The following is a 20,485-nucleotide window of genomic DNA, read 5'->3' on the forward strand; positions in this document are numbered from 1 at the left end:
TTTCCTGCATGCTTTAATTGGCTAGCTCAGGATTTAACAGAGGGCGCTGAGAGCGAGCTACATTTCCTGCCAACAGGATTGGGTCTATGTTTCTGCTCCTAGTTACAACCTATCAGGAGGTCCAGACATGCACTGACACTATCAGACATTTGGGCAGCCGAGCAAGAAAAAAATAAACAGATAGAAAACCCTGATTTTAAATCGGTGATACGTTCTTCAGAACTTATAAATGTAAAAGTAGGCAAGGGTCACTAATTCAAAATGGGTGAGGAGGCGTTGGTACAAAAGGATAAGGGAAAGGCTCTGACCATCATTATCAATGTTGACTTGATTACATTCATCGTCTTCTGTTATTATCGGGCAGGCAAAGAGTCCTCCGGTACGGTTTGCATGTTGTTGCGATTGGGCTCGGGCCTGAGGTGCCCCGATCAAAATCCTGCAAAGAAGCAAAAGACAGGATTAGAGTGTGTAGGAAGGAATATTATTAAAGATTATTATCTCAATGGTGTCAGATTAGGTAAAGGGGAAGTGCAACAAGACCTGGGTGTCCTTGTACACCAGTCACTGAAAGTAAACATGCAGGCAGTGAAGAAAGCTAATGGCATGTTGGCCTTCATAACGAGAGGATTTGAGTATAGGTCCTTCTGCAGTTGTACAGGGCCCTGGTGAGACCACATCTGGAGTATTGTGTGCAGTTTTGGTCTAATTTGAGGAAGGACATCCTTGCTATTGACGCAGTGCAGATTAGGTTCACGAGGTTAATCCCCGGGATGGCGGGACTGACATATGAGGAAAGATTGGAAAGACTGAGCTTGTATTCACTGGAGTTTAGAAGGATGAGAGGGGATCTTATAGAGACGTATAAAATTATAAAAGGACTGGACAAACTAGATGCAGGAAAAATGTTCCCAATGTTGGGGGAGTCCAGAACCAGGGGCCACAGTTTAAGAATAAAGGGGAGGACATTTAAAACTGAGGTGAGAAAAACCTTTTTCACCCGGAGAGTTGTGAATTTGTGGAATTCTCTGCCACAGAGGGCAGTGGAGGCCAATTCACTGGATGAATTTAAAAGAGAGTGAGATAGAGCTCTAGGTGCTAGTGGAATCAAGGGATATGGGGAGAAGGCAGGCACGGGTTACTGATTGTGGATGATCAGCCATGATCACAATGAATGGTGCTGGCTCGAAGGGCCAAATGGCACCTATTTTCAATGTTTCTATGTAAGGAACTGCAGATGTTGGTTTACACCAAAGATAGACACAAAATGCTGGAGTAACTCAGCGGGACAGGCAGCATCTCTGGAGAGAAGGAATGCGTTAGAAGGAAAAAGAAGAAGGGTTAGAAGGAATAGATAGAAAAGATTAGTGTTCAGCATCGTAGACCGCGGGTCATATGTCGGTGTGTTGTGGGGATGACATGCACAAAGGATGGGTGGCATATTAAAATTCAAACTCATTCATGACAACACTGCACATTTCATATTTTTCTTCCCAGATATTATCAGGCAACTGAATCAACCTAGATAGTAGTTTGGCACTGCTCTCTGCTTGTGGTAGGTTGATGGAACACTCTCACAGTATCAAAAAACACAACAGAGTTGCACTATATTGTTTGGGCTAAGTGCTTTTCATTCAAACCCCACATGTCCACAACACAAATTTTATGCATGTTGATTATAATTCCCTCAGAAAAATATTTCAATGGCCAAGAAATTGGACTGAGTGGTGCAAGGTTTTTCTGTGGTCTGCAGTTCAATTTGAATGAAAGAAAATCATAGAGTCATAGTCACACAACGTGGAAACAGGCCCTTAGGTCCAACTTGCCCACACCGACCAACATGCCCCATCTACATTCCATCTACACCCCATCCACACTGAAAGCAGGCAGGCCCACCTGCCTGCTTTTGGCCCATCTGTATACTAAAACTCTCATTTGTTTGTTTGTTTGTTCCTGAACTACAGCCAAAACGGTAGACGATAGCATGACAATTTTAGGCCCACCTTACTCACCGTCGTCCCTTTGCTGCTAATGGAAGAAGTTTCATTGAAATCAGTGTTATGTTTTTCAAGTTATTCACATTTTAAAGTTTAAATCTATCTCCTCGGAAGTGAGGGGGTGGAGGGAGGGAGAGAGGGAGGGGGTGGAGGAAGGGGGGAGGATAAGGGTGGTTGAGGGGGATGGTGTGGGGGGGAAGGGAAAGGGGAGGGGGAGGGGGCGGGAGGAGGTGGAGGGAGGGGGGAGGGGGGAGGGGGAGGGGAGTGGGGGGAAGGGGGGGAGGGGAGGAGGGGGGGAGAGTGGGGCGGGAGAGGGGAGGGGGGGGAGGGGAGGGTGCTGCACCAATGCAGGACAGGTATGGGCCCAACGGGTCCACTTGGTCTAGTATCCCTGTAAACCTATCCTAACCTAACCTCAGCAAATCCAACTTTAGACTTTAGACTTTAGAGATACAGCATGGAAACTGCCCTTCGGCCCACCGAGTCTGCGCCGACCAGCGATCACCCCGTACACTAACGTACACACACCGAGGATAATGTTACAACTTACCAAAGCCAATTAACCTACAAACCTGTACGTCTTTGGAGTGTGGGAGGAAACCAGAGCACCGGCAGAAAACCCACGCAGTCACAGGGAGAACGTACAAAGTCCGTACAGACAGCACCCATAAAGTTAAAGTATGCCTTTTGAAATCTGCCTTACTTCACACTAATTTTAGTACATGCACACAAATCACATCACCAGTTTGATCATCTATCATGTTGCAATGCTTCTTTGATGTAACCATTCGTGCCTTTAACGTTGTAAATCATCCCAAAAACTATTTGCACGTTCAAACAAAAGCTGACACCAAGCTATATATTGGGGCGGGTGATCGGAAAAATGGTCAGAGGATTTTCAGAAGCGTCTCAAAGGAGGCAAAAGAGGTGGAGAGATTTGGGAACGGGAGTCCATAGGTTAGCAGAATGCATGGCTCTGAAGACAGAGCAGAAGGTAGCCTTCTACCTGAGCCTCAGGAACAGCTTCTTCCCTTCTATTATCAGGCTTCTGAACAGTCCTTCCATAAGCTCGGGTACTGTCTGATTCACCTCTACACCATTGTGGACATTGGACTTTGTCTGTGGAACTGGTGCGCTACACTGCTGAGAACTATATTCTGCACTCTGTATCTCCCCCTTTGCTCTACCTATTGTATGAGTTTGACTTGATTGCATTTATGTGTAGTTTTATCTGATCTGTTTGGATAGCATGCGACACAAAGCTGTTCACTGCAACTCGGTACTTGTGGCAATAATAAACCTAAACCAAATCTTTCACCTTAAAGCTATGCCCTCCAGTCTTTGATATTCCCCATTTCTGATCTGATTAGATAGCACACAAAACAAAGTGTTTTTTTTGTCCGCGCTGTATCTCTAAAGTCTCAATATGTTCCATGTTGTAGTTCAGTTCTGGGCACCATGTTATAGGAAAGATATTGTCAAGCTTGATAGGGATCAGAGAAGATTTACGAGGATGTTGCCAGGACTAGAGGGTGTGAGCTACAGGGAGAGGTTGAGCAGGCTGGGACTCTATTTCATGGAGAGCAGGAGGATGAGGGGGGATCTTATAGAGGTGTATAAAGTCATGAGAGGAATAGATCGGGTAGATGCACAGAGTCTCTTGCCCAGAATAGGGGAATCGAGGACCAGAGGACATAGGTTCAAGGTGAAGGGGAAAAAATTTCGACACAAAATGTCACCTGTTCCTTCTCTCCAGAGATGCTGCCTGACCTGTTGAGTTACTCCAGCACTCTGTGAAACGTCACCTATCCATGTTCTCCACAGATGCTGCCTGACCCGCTGAGTTACTCCAGCATTCTGTGAAATGTCACCTATCCATGTTCTCCACAGATGCTGCCTGACCCGCTGAGTTACTCCAGCACTCTGTGAAACGTCACCTATCCATGTTCTCCACAGATGCTGCCTGACCCACTGAGTTACTCCAGCACTGTGAAACGTCACCTATCCATGTTCTCCAGAGATGCTGCCTGACCCGCTGAATTACTCCAGCACTCCGTGAAACGTCACCTATCCATGTTCTCCAGAGATGCTGCCTGACCCGCTGAGTTACTCCAGCACTCTGTGAAACGTCACCTATCCATGTTCTCCAGAGATGCTGCCTGACCCGCTGAGTTACTCCTGCACTCTGTGAAACGTCACCTATCCATGTTCTCCAGAGATGCTGCCTGACCCGCTGAGTTACTCCAGCACTCTGTGAAACGTCACCTATCCATGTTCTCCAGAGATGCTGCCTGACCCGCTGAGTTACTCCAATAAATTGAGCAGGCCTGATTCAGGATTAGATTATTTTCTTGATTCAATGATCGAAAGTCATGCACGGCAAGAATAAATGAAGGAGAAATGATTCTAGTACTTTGGAATTCCACGCTTGGATTGGGTCAGGTATGTGTTTATCTGCTGTAGCCTGTAGTGTAAACATAGTTTAAAGGGAAGTGTTGTGCTTGTTCTCTTTTGGCATTCCCCATTGCCGGAACACAGAGCCCTATTGTGGTCCTGGTATTTTAGGCAGTGTACTATTCCTCAACTGTGTTACAGCTTCCTGCCTTATTTGGATAGTCTCGAGCCTTCAGCCCTGCTGCTGCTATTTGAAGCACATTCCACGAGCAGACTCTCTTGCTCCTATCATCCTGGATGTGTTGCACTTCCACATCGGTTTTGATCTTCTCCACGTTAAACTGAACCACTCTAGCTGGCCTCTAGCAGGTCTCCACAGCCCCACACATCAAAATGCCCACTTGCCGTTCTGCAGAGCGTTCTTGGGGGAAAGGTTGCAAATGGCAACACGGCTTGCTAACTTGTAATCCCTGTACCTTTTAAGTGCCTCATGAAATTCTTTACAATCCCTTGGCACGGTGGCGCAGCGGTAGAGTTGCTGCCTTACAGCTCTTGCAGCGCCAGAGACCCGGGTTCGATTCCGATTACGGGTGCTGTCTGTACAGAGTTTTTACGTTCTCCCCATGACCACATAGGTTTTCTCTGAGATCTAGTTTCCTCCCACACTCTAAAGATGTACAGGTTTGCAGGTTAATTGGCTTGGTGTAAATGTAAAATTGTCCCTCGTGTGTGTAGTGTGCGGGGATCGCTGGTCGACGTAACTCGGTGTGCCGAAGGGCCTGTTTCCGTGCTGTATCTCTAAACTAAACTAAACTTTTCAATCTCCAGGGTCACCTCAGGAAGCTCAGCATCTTCATGGGGTGAGGCCACCTTTGGAACGCTGTGTTCAGTTGTGGTCACCCTGCGACGGGAAAGATGGCATTGAGCTGGAAAGGGTGCAGAGAAGATTTATGAGGGTGCTGCCAGGACATGAGGGTCTGAGCTACAGGGAGAGGTTGGGGCAGGCTAGGATTTTATTCCTTGGAGCGCAGGAGGCTTAGGGGTGATCTTATAGAGGTGTACAAGACCATGAGGGGAATAGATAGGGTGTATGCACAGCTTTTTACCCAGGGTAGGGGAATCGAGAACCGTTTAAGAGCTTGAGGGGTGTTGGCGGGGTGGGTATGGAGGGGATGTTTCTACCTGTCTGAGAATATCCACTAAAAATAAGGTATAGACACAGAGTGCTCAAGTAACTCAGCGGGTCAGGCAGCATCTCTGGAGAACATGGATAGGTGACGTTTCACAGAGTGCTGGAGTAACTCAGCGGGTCAGGCAGCATCTGTGGAGAACATGGATAGGTGACGTTTCACAGAGTGCTGGAGTAACTTAGAGGGTCAGGCAGCATCTCTGGAGAAAAGGAATGAGTGACATTTCGGGTCTGAACCTTTCTTCAGACCCACTGAGTTACTCCAGTATTTTGTGCCCCTCATGCTTTTCTCCAGAGATGCTCCATACACTAGTTCTATGGTTTCCCAGTTTTGCATCCACTCCCTACACACTAGGGGGCAATTTACAAAACCCAGTTCACCTACAAACCCGCACGTCTTTGGGATGTGGGAGGAAACCGGAGCACCCGGAGAAAACCTATGCGGTCACAGGGAGAACGTACAAACTCTGTACAGACAGCACCTGTAGTCAGGATCTAACCCGGGTCTGTGGTGCTGTGAGGCAGCAACTTGACCGCTGTGCCACCGTGCCTCCCCATGCCACCTTCTATGGTTGCATAGGATTTGACCATTACTTGCTTGAAGATTTTGCCCATGGGTAATTTACCATGGGTAATTTACCATGAGGTTTTTTTTAAATACGGTTGAAATCCTTTTATTTGCCTCAGATTTTGAATAAGCTGCAAAATTACAAAATTGTGCCTAATTTGATGCTACTGGACACGAAACACTTTCCTTTACGTGAGATTTGATTTCTTGCTTCTGAGATGCATCTGAAATATTCCAGCTCAGAAGGGGGGGGGGTCATTTTTCACTGTGAAGGGGGGAAATTGTCTCAACTAAAAGTTCCTAGATTTGGGTGTATGATGCATTGGCTGCTTCCAATTTGAGAGGAGTGAGCAGTATTGGTTCAAGGTAATGTCACGTAAAATGGCACTAGTGCCGGTCCACCACCGATTATGCTACAACTGCTGGTCCGGCACCTCCTTTAATCCGGACAAAATTCCGAGAGCACACTTGAAATCCCCCCGAAACTGTGGCGCCCAGCCCGGGTGAGGCGGCCGATCTCGACCTCATCGGGACATCCGCGGCCAATCGATCGGCGGGTGGAATCTGCCCGCTCAGGCCGGGGCTCTGGAACTCCGGCCCAGCCGGAGCCGGCAGATCCGGTCCCATAGCTGACTTCCACGGCCGACTTTGCAGGCCGGTATCTCGGCCCCCCTAAGGCCGTGACCTCTGTTGGTCTGGCAAAACGGAGCATATGGCAAGGTTCTGGAACCAAGGGTGTGGAAAATCAGTGGTGGACTTGTAGTAGACAACAGTGTCCTCAAAAGATAGACACAAAATGCTGGAGTAACTCAGCGGGTCAGGCAGCATCTCTGGAGAGAAGGCATGGGTAACGTTTCGGGTTGAGACCCTTCTTCAGACTAAGCGTCAGGGGAGAGGGAGTTACAGAGATAAGGAAGTGTAAGAGATCAAAAGAGATGGAGTTCAAGGAAAATGTAGAATAGATCATTGTTAACTAGAAGGTGACAACAAAGCAGAGAGATACACTGTAATCAGAGGAACAGTCAGACGGGTTGGAGAACTGGGAAGGGGGAGGGATGCAGAGAGAGGGAAAGCAAGGGTTACTTAAAGTTAGAGAAGTCAATGTTCATAGCGCATCTGCAGTTCCTTCCCTCACACAGTGTCCTCAAAATATAGCTGTAATAATAAACCTGTTCCCAGAAGTCACTCACCTCCTCCCAGTTATCTCTGCTGCACCTTCATAATCACAGAGCCTGTCACCCACCTACAGCACATGCTAGCTTCCAGTTAGGGCATTACAACCATTGCTTTTCAGTTCTAACAAACCATTATCTACAGACAATAACGGAGAAGCAATCAAGCATTCAGAAGTGAGAAAGGAAAAAAGAGAGAGAGAGAGAGAGAGGGGGGGAGAGGGAGAGATAGTGAGGGAGGGATAGAGGGGGAGAGGGAGGGAGAAGAGGGAGGGGGAGAGGGAGAGGGAGAGGGAGAGGGAGAGGGAGAGGGAGAGGGAGAGGGAGAGGGAGAGGGAGAGGGAGAGGGAGAGGGAGAGGGAGAGGGAGAGGGAGAGGGAGAGGGAGAGGGAGAGGGAGAGGGAGAGGGAGAGGGAGAGGGAGAGGGAGAGGGAGAGGGAGAGGGAGAGGGAGAGGGAGAGGGAGAGGGAGAGGGAGAGGGAGAGGGAGAGGGAGAGGGAGAGGGAGAGGGAGAGGGAGAGGGAGAGGGAGAGGGAGAGGGAGAGGGAGAGGGAGAGGGAGAGGGAGAGGGAGAGGGAGAGAAAAACAAAGACAGATCCCTGGTCAAGATTAGCTAACTCGGAACCAACAAAACTGGAACCCTCCCTTTGGTTTAAAACTCAGCGCCTCAGCCACAATGAGAAGAGCTTTCTGAACATGCTCTAGGGAGAGTTGTAATGTTCCCAATTTACACTGCTCAGCATTTGACCCCAAAATGGAGAAGGAAGCTGGCTTACCCGTGCGGACATTGTCTCACATGCAGAGGTCAGTGCACGATTTAAAAGGTCAGCATGGAAATAACGTTTAAATTTAGGAGCTAAAGTCCGAAAGAGAGAAACCCGAGCAGACATATCAGTCACCAGGAGTCTCTTTGGTAGTCCGGAGGATGGTAAACTCAAGATTTAGCCTTTTGGAATGTGTCAGCAACTGACAAACATCTTGGGCTAAGAATGAGATGAACAACCTTTGAGTCAGTATCTTATTAATGACTCGTTTCACAGCGCAAGCCCTTGCAAGCATTGCTAACATGCATCTTTCCATTACATCTTGAATGTTTGATCCATACGAGATAAACCTGGATCTCATGCTGATATCATGCTACCTACACAAGTTCCTGAGAGACAAACTCCATCAATGGAAGTTAAGGGAAAAGGGGAATTTTTAAAAGTGGAAGATTATAAAGAACGCTTGCAACCAAAGTTTGAGTTTAGTTCATTGTCACGTGTACAAAAAAGGACACAAAATGCTGGAGGAACTCAGCGGATCACACAGCACCTCTGGAGATGTGTGGGAAGGAACCACGGATGCTAGTTTACACCGAAGATAAACATAAAATGCTGAAGTAACTCAGCGGGACAGGCAGCATCTCTGGAGAGAAGGAGTGGGTGACGTTTCGAGTCTAAAGAAGGGTCTTGACCCGAAGCGTGACATATTCCTTTTATCCGGAGATGCTGCCTGTCCCGCTGAGTTACTACAGCATTTTGCGTCTAGTAAATGGCCTCCTCCTGCACCTATTTTCTATGTTTCTATCTCTAAAGAACATGGAGAGGTGGCGTTTTGGGTTGGGACCCTTCGTCGGAGTATTCTTGAACCTTGCGGTCATGGTTTTCAGACTCCTATACCTATTTTCTGATGGCAGGGTGCTATGGATCTTTGATGATGTTGGCAGCCATTTTGGTTTTGGTTTAGGCGAGTGGACAGGGAGTATAGTGGGGAACTGAGAATGCATCCTTGCAAGGTACCAGCATTGAGACATTGTGCAGGAGGTGTTGTCTCCTATCCTCACTGATAGTAGTCTGTGAATCAGCGCCTCATATAGATCCGTTCGATGGTGGGGAGGTCAGTACCTGTGATGGACTGGGCAATTTAATTGATATTAAATTGTTAATATAAATTGTGTGCAGCTGAGGGCCCCAGGGATCGGCCCTGTCACTTCAAGAATAATTCACAACGTGTGTCAATGTACGTGTGCCATGCAAATTCCTCCAGAGGGAGGAACGGTCAATGTGAAACTGAAGGTTTTGTCCACACCATCTCTCCATGGTCTACCAGACACCAAATCTTCAGTCCATGTCCATATAAAGTTTTATCAAGCCCTTGTCTCTATGGAACAAAGGTCTTGAGAATGCAGGAAGATAAAAATAGGTTCAGTAAGGTCAATGTATGTCACAGAGTCATAGAGTCACACAGCGTGGAAACAGGCCAATCCAACTTGCCCATGCTGACCAACATACACTGGTCCCACTTGCCCATGCTTGGCCCATATCCCTCTAAACCTATCCTATCCATATACCTGTCCAAAAGCCTCTTAAATGTTAAAATCCCTGCCTCAACTACCTCCTCCGGCAGCTCATTCCATACACCCGTCATCCTCTGTGTGAAAAAGTTGCCCCTCAGATTCCTATGAAATCTTTCCCCCCTCACCTTAAAATGTGTATGCTATAAAGACAGGTACAAGCTGGATAAACACATGAGAGGTAATGAAATAGAACAAGTTGGTGATTGTGGAATGAGATTTGAGGGACATATACAATGTGAACAGGTCGCTGTTCCTGTCCTGTGTGTTCCATGTAATTCAAAATAATACAATTTGCCTTCTTGCACCCCTAAAGAGGGGCTGAAGGGGCAAATGAAGAGTAGAGATCCACCACCCTCGTCATCCTGCTGAGTTTCACTGTTGAAGGTAGACACAGAATGCTGGAGTAACTCAGCGGGTCAGGCAGCATCTCAGGAGAGATGCTGCCTGACCCGCTGAGTGACTCCAGCATTTTGTGTCTACCTTCAATTTGAACCAGCATCTGCAGTTATTTTCCTACACGAGTTTCACTGTTGGTATCTACTCATTATCACCATCTCCACAGCCAACAATGGACCATTGTGGGCTCCACCTTTCCCTGATCATCGTTGCTGGCTTTGATTTGTCCTTGTGCATACCTTTCATTCATTTGTTCTCTGTACCTTTTCATACCTCTCGTTTCCCTCTCCCCTGACTCTCAGTCTGAAGAAGGGTCTCGACCCGAAACGTCACCTATCCATGTTCTCCACAGATGCTGCCTGACCCGCTGAGTTACTCCAGCACTCTGTGAAACGTCACCTATCCATGTTCTCCACAGATGCTGCCTGACCCGCTGAGTTACTCCAGCACTCTATGAAACGTCACCTATCCATGTTCTCCACAGATGCTGCCTGACCCGCTGAGTTACTCCAGCACTGTGCGTCTATCTTCGGTGTAAGCCAGCATCTGCAGTCCCTTCCTGCACATCTCCTCATTCTTAATTGACTTCACAAAGCCGAGTTAGAATTTAAAGCTTCTTCGTAGCAGAAGAGAGAGATGGTCTCCCAGTATCCACCTCCCCTCACATCCGGAATCTTGGAATCATCTTTGATCAAACCCTCTCCTTCGACAAACACATCAAACACATCACAAAGACAGCCTTCTTCCACCTCAAAAACATTGCCCGTCTCCGTCCATCCCTCTCCTCCACAGCTGCAGAAACCCTCATCCACGCCTTCATCACCTCCCGTCTGGACTACTGCAACAGCCTCCTCTATGGCGCACCCTCAAAAATCATCAGTAAACTTCAATACATTCAAAACTCCGCTGCCCGTCTACTCACCCACACCCCGATCCGTGACCATATCACCCCCGTCCTTTACAAACTCCACTGGCTCCCCATCCCCCAGAGAATCCAGTACAAAATCCTCCTCATGACCTACAAAGCCCTCCATAACCTGGCCCCATCCTACCTGACCGACCTCCTCCACAGGCACACTCCCACCTGCACCCTCCGCTCTGCTGCTGCCAATCTCCTATCCCCCCACATCTGGACCAAACTCAGATCCTGGGGGGACAGGGCTTTCTCCATCGCTGCTCCCACCCTATGGAACTCACTACCCCAAACCGTCAGAGACTCCTCCACACTCACCACATTCAAAACATCACTGAAGTCTCACCTGTTCAGTACTGCCTTCAACCACTGAAGGTCACCTCACCTTCTGTCTCCTTTCTCTGTTCGTTTACTTATTTATCTATTTATTCACTTCCCTATGTTCTCTAAATCCCTGTAAAGCGTCTTTGAGTATATGAAAAGCGCTATATAAATGTAATGCATTATTATTATTATTATTATTATTAATAAGCAGTCTTTTGACCACCACACAGTGACGTTTGAGTTTGGTGAAAGGTCAAGCATCTCTTCGCAGAATGCAGCAGCTTGGAAGTTGGTGTAATTCCCTGGAAGAGACGTGATTTTGACACATGGCAGTGTTTAAGTCAATATTCAGGGGACATAATCACCAATAATTGCCAGCCTCAGTTAAAGAAAGATGGAACTGATAAATGTGTAAGAAGGAACTGCAGATGCTGGTTTAAACTGAAGATGGACACAAAAAGCTGGAGTAACTCAGCAGGACAGGTAGCATCTCTGAAGAAGGGTCTCGACCCAAAATGTCACCCATTCCTTCTCTCCAGAGATGTTGGAGTTGCTCCAGCTTTTTGTGTCTATCATCAATTGAACTGATAACCTGACTTTTGAAGTTGTTTCTAGTCACTGCCCATAAACTGGGTACAAATCGGTCCCACTTAGGTTTAATGAGCAGTAGTTAATGATGTTAGCGTATTTTATTTAAGCCCTATAAATACTCTTGTAAACTTCCCTTCCTGCCAATTCTATTTTATTTGACTTGATGCAGCCGTGGGCTTGAGGCCTCTGAACACAACAGTCCTTTAGCTCACAGAAGCATACAAACATAAAAAGCAGGAGCAATTCCCTCAGTACTTTGTTCTCACATGTACAGTGAAATAGGCCGATCGGCCCCTCCATGCCCCTCGGGCGGCACGGTGGCGCAGCGGTAGAGTTGCTGCCTTAGAGCGAATGCAGCGCCGGAGACTCAGGTTCGATCCTGACTACGGGTGCCGTCTGTACCAAGTTTGTACGTTCTCCCCGTGACCTGCGTGGGTTTTCTCCGAGATCTTCGGTTTCCTCCCACACTCCAAAGACGTACACGTTTGTTGGTTAATTGGCTTGGAAAAATGTTTAAAAAATTGTCCTTAGTGTGTGTAGGATAGTGTTAATGTGTGGGGATCGCTGGGCGGCATGGACTCGATGGACCCTAGGGCCTGTTTCTGCGCTGTATCTCTAAATCTAAATCTAAGATCATGGCTGATCCACTCTTGGCCTCAACACCATGCAGCCACAGCTGGTAGAGCCGCTGCCTCACAGCGCCAGAGACCTGGGTTCGATCATGACCGCGGGCATTGTCTGTGTGTGGAGTTTGCACGTTCTCCCTGTGACCGTGTGGGTTTCCTTCCACATCCCAAAGACGTGCAGGTTTGCACGTTAATTGGTTTCTGCATATTGCCCCTGGTGTGTAGGGAGTGGATGAGAAAGTGGGATAACACAGGTCAGCAGAGTGGCGCAGTGGTAGAGTTGCTGAACACCCAGCGCCAGAGACCCGGGTTCCATCCTGACTACATGTGCCGTCTGTACGGAGTTTGTACGTTCTCCCTGTGACATGTGTGGGTCTTCTCCAAGATCTCCGGTTTCCTCCCACACTCCAAAGACGTACAAGTTTGTAGGTTAATTGGCTTGGTGTAAGTGTAAATTGTCCCTCGTGTGTGTAGTATAGTGTTAGTGTGCGGGGATCGCTGGTCGGTGCAGACTCGGTGGGCCGAAGGGCCTGTTTCAACACTGTATCTCTGGACTAAACTAAACTAAACTAAACTGCACCTCACTGTACTTGTGCACATGACAATTAACTCGACTTGACCTGACCTTTCTGTTCTCTCCCCATACCGCATGGCTCCCCTTGAATGACTCCTCCTCCCCAGATCTCTGAAAGAGAGAGTTCCAAAAAGCTCCGAACATCTGAAAGAAGAATTCCTTCCTAATTTCTGTGAAAAACGGGCAACCCTTTATTCTGTAACATTGTCTCTGACTTCTAGGTGCTCCTATATGCTCCCTGCTTCCTGCCAGAATCTAATAGGTTTCAATAAGATCTCTATCAAAACAGGAAGACTTAATAAATCAATGAGTGCTGGTGACTGGGGAAATGTTCGACAGGAAACCATCAAGGATAAAGATGGCGAAATTCTGCAATTCACCTAAAAACCTTGATCAGAGAACATTACTGCCCAACTTTCCCTCAAACTGAATCCATGATTGTGCCCTACGTACTTTGTTAAAGGTGTAAATTGAATAGGCAGCAAGATTTTTACTTGTGCTGTGCTGTATGTTCTAAAAGTACTGTAATTACACAGACGATGGACACAAAATGCTGGAGTAACTCAGCAGGACAGGCAGCATCTCTGGAGAGAAGGAATGGGTTACGTTTCAGTTTAAATCTATCTCCTAGGGAGGGGGGAGGGAGGGAGGGGGGAGGGGGGAGGGAGATGGGGAGGAGGGAGGATAAGGGGGGTTGAGGGTGATGGAGTGGGGGGAGGGGAAGGGGGGATGGGAAGGGGGAGGGGGAGGGAAGGGGGAGGAGACGGGGGTGGAGTGAGGGGGGGGGAGAGGGGAGGGGGGGAGGGGAGAGCAGAGGGTGCTGCACCAATGCAGGAGAGGTTTGGGCCCAACTTGGTCTAGTGAACACGAGAACTAGCAGTAGTTGGAAAATAACACTAAAACTAGCAGGATGACTAGGATGGGCGAGGGACGGAGAGAGGGGAATGTAAGAGTTACTTGAAATTAGTGAAATCAATATTCATATTGCAGGTGTGTGAGCTGCCCAAGTGCAATATGAGGTGCTGTTCCTCCAATTTGCGCTGGGCCTCACTCTGACAGTGGAGGAGGCCCAGGACAGAAAGGTCAGTGTGGGAATGGGAGGGGGAGTTGAAGTGTTTGGCAACCGGAGTGCACAAGTACTCAATGTTTATCCTTCTGTTATTCTATACATCTGCTGAGATATGAAGAGGGTTTCAGCTGAAAGAACAGTAGACAGTTTTAATGCTCACAAAAGCACCTGTCCCTGTGAACAATGACTACATCCACCAGCCGTTAATGTTATGTCATTTTTATTTGGTAAAAATTGATGACTCCAGAGTGCAGGGAAGCACTCCAAGGTTCTCAGGCTTGGTACGTGCTGTGAAGTTATCTGTGCAAAATGTTCTTCGCTGAAAATTCCACCACGTGATAAATCATGGGTTCAGTCACAAAAGGGCAGGCTGAGTCTGGGGAGAGAACATCAGGAATGGGGTCCAAACATGGAGGATTGGTGGGCTGTGGATGCCTCAGCTTGGACTGCGCGGTGGCGCAGCGGCAGAGTTGCTGCCTCACAGCATCAGAGATCCGTGTTCAATCCCGACCACGGGTGCTGTCTGTATGGAGTTTGTACATTCTCCCCGTGACCTGCGTGGGTTTTCTCCGGGTGCTCCGGTTTCCTCCCACACTCCCAAGACGTGCAGGTTTGTAGGCTAATGGGCTTGGTATAAATGTAAATTGCCCCTAGTGTGTGTAGGATAGTGTTAGTGTCCGGGGGATCGCTGGTCGGCGTGGACTCGGTGGACAGAAGGGCCTGTTTCCGCGCTGTATCTCTAAGCTCAGACTAAACTAAGCTGTGCATGGGAGTCACAATTATGATATTGATACAGCAGCTTTAATACACTGAACTATCCCGATATGCTTCAGGGGAGTATCACCAGAGAGTACATATAGGAACGTCATGAATTAATTATCAACAGATCAGCAGTCTAGTTTGGTGACATTATAACATCAAGGTTAAATATTAAAAGTTAAATCTCAGCCTTTCCTAACTTGGACCTGCACTACTCACTGCAATCCACTCAGGCTAGGATCTGTTGTTCTGTCTGTAGGTCAGTAACCAAATTCCAGAGGACATGTGCAGGTAAAACTAGTGCTTTAGACTTTAGACTTTCAGAAATGCAGTGAGGAAACAGGCCCTTCGGCCCACCGAGTCCATGCCGACCAGTGATCACCCAGCACTATCCTACATGAGAAGGACAATTTTACAACATGCCGAAGCCAATTAACCTACAAACCTGCACGCCTTTGGAGTGTGGGAGGAAACCGGAGATATCGAGAAAACCCACGCAGGTCACGGGGAGAACGTACAAACTCCGTACAGACAGCACCCGTGGTCGGGCCACTGGCGCTGTGAGGCAGCAACTCCACCGCTGCACCACCGTGCCACTCTCAGTGAATGCAGACATCGATGATGAAATTAACCATTGCCTTCGATACATCAGGACAGCATCTGGAAAAGATGCTCAGGAAAAGATACCAGAAGGCCAAGTCCTCAGACTTGGCATTAAATTCATAGTCTACTCGCAGGAGTATTCCCTGCCCTCTTATACGCTGCTAAAAACATGATCACCTGCAACAACCATTTCAAAGCAATGGAAAAATACCATAGTGCTGTCTCCACTAAATCCACCAAAGCAATGTCAATGTTCTCTCCAAGGCCAACATCACCAGTATCGAAGTGAGAGTTACTCTCCAGCAGCTCCGTTATTTTAGAGATCCAGCAGGGAATCAGGCCCTTCAGCCCACCGAGTCCACGCTAACCATCCATCACCCGTTCACACTAGTTCTGTGTTATCCCACTTCCCCATCCACTCCCTACACACTCGGGGGCAAGTTACAGAGGGCCGATTAACGCCTTCGGGATGTGGGAGGAAACCAGAGCACCCGGAGGAAACCCACGTGGTCACAGGGTCATTTGAATGCTAATTTGGAATGAGATGAAAAGTGACAGAATTAAAATTCTATATAATTACAAGAAATGTACAGTGCTGAAATAGGCCATTCAGACCGACAGGTCCATGCAAGCTACAGTCTGAAGGAGGGTCTCGACCTGCAACTCCACCTATTCCTTTTACCCGGTGATGCTGCCTGACCCGCTGAGTTACTCCAGCATTTTGTGCCTATCGACAATGCTAGCGTACAGGTTCCACACAAGCCTCCACACATTCCCATTCACTAATCCAATGAGCATAACACTCCATTTTGCTTTCTTTTAAGACTGATCTTGCGACATGCAACCGCTACTACTAGATGCATCTCCTTTGAAGGGTTGTACCATATGACCAGTGGTGCTCTGACCATATAATGCCACAATGTAATGCCTGGTGTGGAACATTGCTTCTGGGGAGAAGCTGTGCTGTCTTTCCTGGAAAGAGCGAAGAAAAACTGTTTTGCTTCAGACCTAAATTACGGGATGAACTTTGATTGAGTCCGTGTAGTACAGAAAACGTTTATTTTATTGGGATGACAGAATAATTCATCTCCGCATGGGAAAGCGTAAGGATAGGAAAGGCCGATTTTGGACCCAGAATGGAAAATAGAGGTTTGTGACTTGTGATAGCGTGCAGGGCTGTTCTGATAGTAACTGAACCAAAAAGGACTCACAGCTTCCAGCTGTGTTGTGCAGGTTTCTCGCCAGCTGTTGATCCTCATTCTATTTCCATGGTTCATTCTTTTCAGCTGGCGCGTTGGAGTAAGCACCATTGAAAAATCTGTTAAAAACCTAAAAAAATGATCTAAGTTCTGCCTCATGTTGTGGTCTCTTCTATTTGCACTGGCTGCATCATTATCCTTGACATCCTTTAGTTTGAGATTGAAAGCTTCTGGTTGGACAAAGGCACGTTTGCATTTCACACAACGGTGATGATAGACATTTTTACAGCCTTTTCTAAAATGTGGATTGCTTTCTTCCACGATGAGGCAGCAGTGGTGGTTCAGAGAATGTTCGCTGGGTTGTTGTGTGGGATGTCTTGGTTGATCACAGGGCAGCACAGTAGTGCGGCGGTAGAGCTGCTGCCTTACAGCATCAGAGAGCCAGATTCGATCCCGACTACGGGTGCTGTCTGTACAGAGTTTGCACGTTCTCCCCGTGACCGCGTGGGTTTTCGACTGGTACTCCAGTTTCTAGTGTGTAGGATAGTGCAAGTGTACGAGGTGATCGCTGGTCGGCGTGGACTTGGTGGGCCACAGGGCCTATTTCCACGCTGCATTTCTAAAGTCTAAAGTCTAAAGGTTGGGCCTACATTCAGTGGAGTTTAGAAAAATGGGAGGTGATCTTATTGAGATATAAGATTCTGTTAGGAATTGATAGATGGATGCTGGCAGCTTGTTTCTCCTGGAGGGAGAATCTAGGACCAAAGGGCAGAAAATGAGGTCTCCAATTTCAGATGGAGGTGAAGAGGAATCTCTGTTCTCTGAAGGTCTCAAGTCTTAAGGATTTTCTGCTCTAGATAGCTATGGAGGATATCACAAAGTATATTCAAAGCCAAGATGGACAGACTTTAAGTCTTTAGAAGAATCAAACATTACAGGAAACAGGCAAGAAAGTGGAATTGCAGTCAAAATCAGATAGACAATAGAAAATAGTAGGCCATTCAGGAGTAGGCCATTCGGCCCTTTGAGCCAGCACCACCATTCAATGTGATCATGACTGATCATTCTCAATCAGTACCCCGTTCCTGCCTTCTCCCCATACCCCCTCACTCCGCTATCCTTAAGAGCTCTATCTAGCTCTCTCTTGAAAGCATCCAGAGAATTGGCCTCCACTGCCTTCTGAGGCAGAGAATTCCACAGATTTACAACTCTCTGACTGAAAACGTTTTTCCTCATCTCCGTTCTAAATGGCCTACCCCTTATTCTTAAACTGCGGCCCCTGGTTCTGGACTCCCCCAACATTGGGAACATGTTTCCTGCCTCTAACGTGTCCAACCCCTTAATAATGTTATACGTTTCAATAAGATCCCCTCTCATCCTTCTAAATTCCAGTGTATACAAGCCTAGTCGCTCCAGTCTTTCAACATATGACAGTCCCGCCATTCTGGGAATTAACCTAGTGAAACTACGATGCACGCCCTCAATAGCAAGAATATCCTTCCACAAATTTGGAGACCAAAACTGCACACAGTACTCCAGGTGCGATCTCACTAGTGCCCTGTACAACTGCAGAAGGACCTCTTTGCTCCTATACCTAACTCCTCTTATTATGAAGGCCAACATTCCATTGGCTTTCTTCACTGCCTGCTGTACCTGCATGCTTCCTTTCAGTGACTGATGCACTAGGACACCCAGATCTCCTTGTACGTCCCCTTTTCCTAACGACACCATTCAGATAATAATCAGCCTTCCTATTCTTACCACCAAAGTGGATAAACCCTATTCCTACTCCTATTGTGGGTCCAAACCCAAAACATCACCTATTGATGTTCTCCAGAGATGCTGCCTGACCCGCTGAGTTACTCCAGTACTCTGTGAAACATCACCTATCCATGTTCTCCAGAGATGCTGCCTGACCCGCTCAGTTACTCCAGCACTCTGGAAACGCCACCTATCCATGTTCTCCAGAGATGCTGCCTGACCCGCTGAGTTACTCCAGCACTCTGTGAAACGTCACCTGTCCATGTTCTCCAGAGATGCTGCCTGACCCGCTGAGTTACTCCAGCACTTTGTGTCTTTTTTTTGTAAACCAACATCTGCAGTTCTTTGTTTCTCCTATTTCTTGTTGTCTATGCCTTAAAGGCTCTTGTTCACCACAGACTGAAAAGAATGACTTGATTCCATATGACAATCTGGTGTAACAGGATGAACCCCTTGGCATATTGATGGTGACCTAATGTTGAATCTCCTTGTCTACATTTACGCGAGTGTATGTATGTGGCAAGTCGACTGTGAAGAACTCGGCTCTCACCAATCCTCCACAAGCTCATTGTGATGCCAGTCGCAGGTACTGTTTATTAATGTGCAGGAAGGAACTGCAGATGCTGATTTCCACCGAAGATAGACACAAAATGCTGGAGTAACTCAGCACCTCCGGAGAGAAGAAATGGGTGACACTTCTGGTCGAGACCCTTCTTCAGACTGAGAGTCAGAGGAGGGGGAGACACAGAAATAGAAGGGTAAGGTGTGAAAACGACATATCAAAGCAGACGCTGTTCAAGTAAATGTAGAATGGTACATTGTTAGCTGAGGGGCAAGTGACAACGAGGCACACAGTAAAATGAATCAGGAGGACAGTGAAACTAGCCGGAGAACTAGGGTGGGGGAGGATGGATGGTTGAGGATCATTTCAGTCACCGCATTGTCAGTTTGTTTCCTGCCCGAACTGGATCTGCCCATTCATGAACTTGTTTTCACTAGGACTCAAACGAGGGAAGGGATATCACCCAGGGGGCCACATGAGTGGCAAGGGTGCTGGGTATAATTATGGTTTTTGGGAACTCTCCCAAATGCAACGATAACGAATGTATGTCTCGCCATGGAGAAGGTTGGAGCAATTTTATACAGTTCTTGTTTTGTTCATATTTATTATCCTGAATAAATTTTATTTTGACACCAGGACCGTGTAGTCCTCCCTAGATTGTCAAGTCTTTCCACATGACTTGTTGAAGTTTACAATGTGTTGGGGTGGCGTCAGTTGTGATGTGTGAGAGTGGTGTTTGACCAGTAATCTGACCAGTAATCTGGTGAATCTGTGGAATTCTTTGCCACAGACGGCTGTGGAGGCCAAGTCAATGGATATTTTTAAGGCAGAGATAGATAGATTGTTGGTTAGTGCGGGTGTCAGGGGTTATGGGGAGAAGGTAGGGGAATGGGGTTGGGAGGGAGAGATAGATCAGCCATGATGGAATGGCGGAGTAGACTCGATGGGCCGAATGGCCTAATTCTGCTCCTATTAGTTATGACCTTATATAATGCCAGAATAAACATTCTTAAAGATAGTTTCATATTTCTGTAATCCATATCTGTCTAATCGGTCATTAGTTTTCAAAGCCAGTGGTTGCCTGGCAATGTTGGTCTTCCTGTCCTGCCACCAACAGCCACTGGCAGTTCTAATCAGTGGCTATTATGAAACATGATTCAATATATTTGCCCCTGTACCATCAGTGCTTTAACTAGAACAGTGTATGTCGCCCAGACCAACACACAAACCAGCCCATGACGTTCCAGGGGCGGCACGGTGGCGCAGCGGGTAGAGTTGCTGCCTCAAAGCTCCAGAGATCCGGGATCCATCCCGACTACGGGTGTTGTCTGTCCGGAGTTTGTACGTTCTCCCCACGGCTTTTCTTTGCCATCTTCGGTTTCCCCCCACACTCCAAAGACGTGCGGGTTTGTAGGTTAATTGACTTGGTATAAATGTAAATTGTCCCTAGCGT

The 20,485-nt window shown here is 47.4% G+C and overlaps 1 protein-coding gene across 1 annotated transcript in view; it reads right to left on the bottom strand.

The window, feature by feature from the left end:
• The window catches only part of LOC144612010 (integrin alpha-7-like), a 202,780-nt gene that overhangs the window by 107,734 nt on the left and 74,561 nt on the right, over positions 1-20,485 (bottom strand). Inside the window, exon 2 of the mRNA XM_078431445.1 lies at positions 309-436. Within this exon, the coding sequence (XP_078287571.1) occupies positions 309-436 (128 nt within the window). The remainder of the gene's footprint in view (positions 1-308; positions 437-20,485) is intronic.

This window comes from Rhinoraja longicauda, chromosome 42, assembly GCF_053455715.1.
Source record: "Rhinoraja longicauda isolate Sanriku21f chromosome 42, sRhiLon1.1, whole genome shotgun sequence".
NCBI classification, from domain to species: domain Eukaryota; kingdom Metazoa; phylum Chordata; class Chondrichthyes; order Rajiformes; family Arhynchobatidae; genus Rhinoraja; species Rhinoraja longicauda.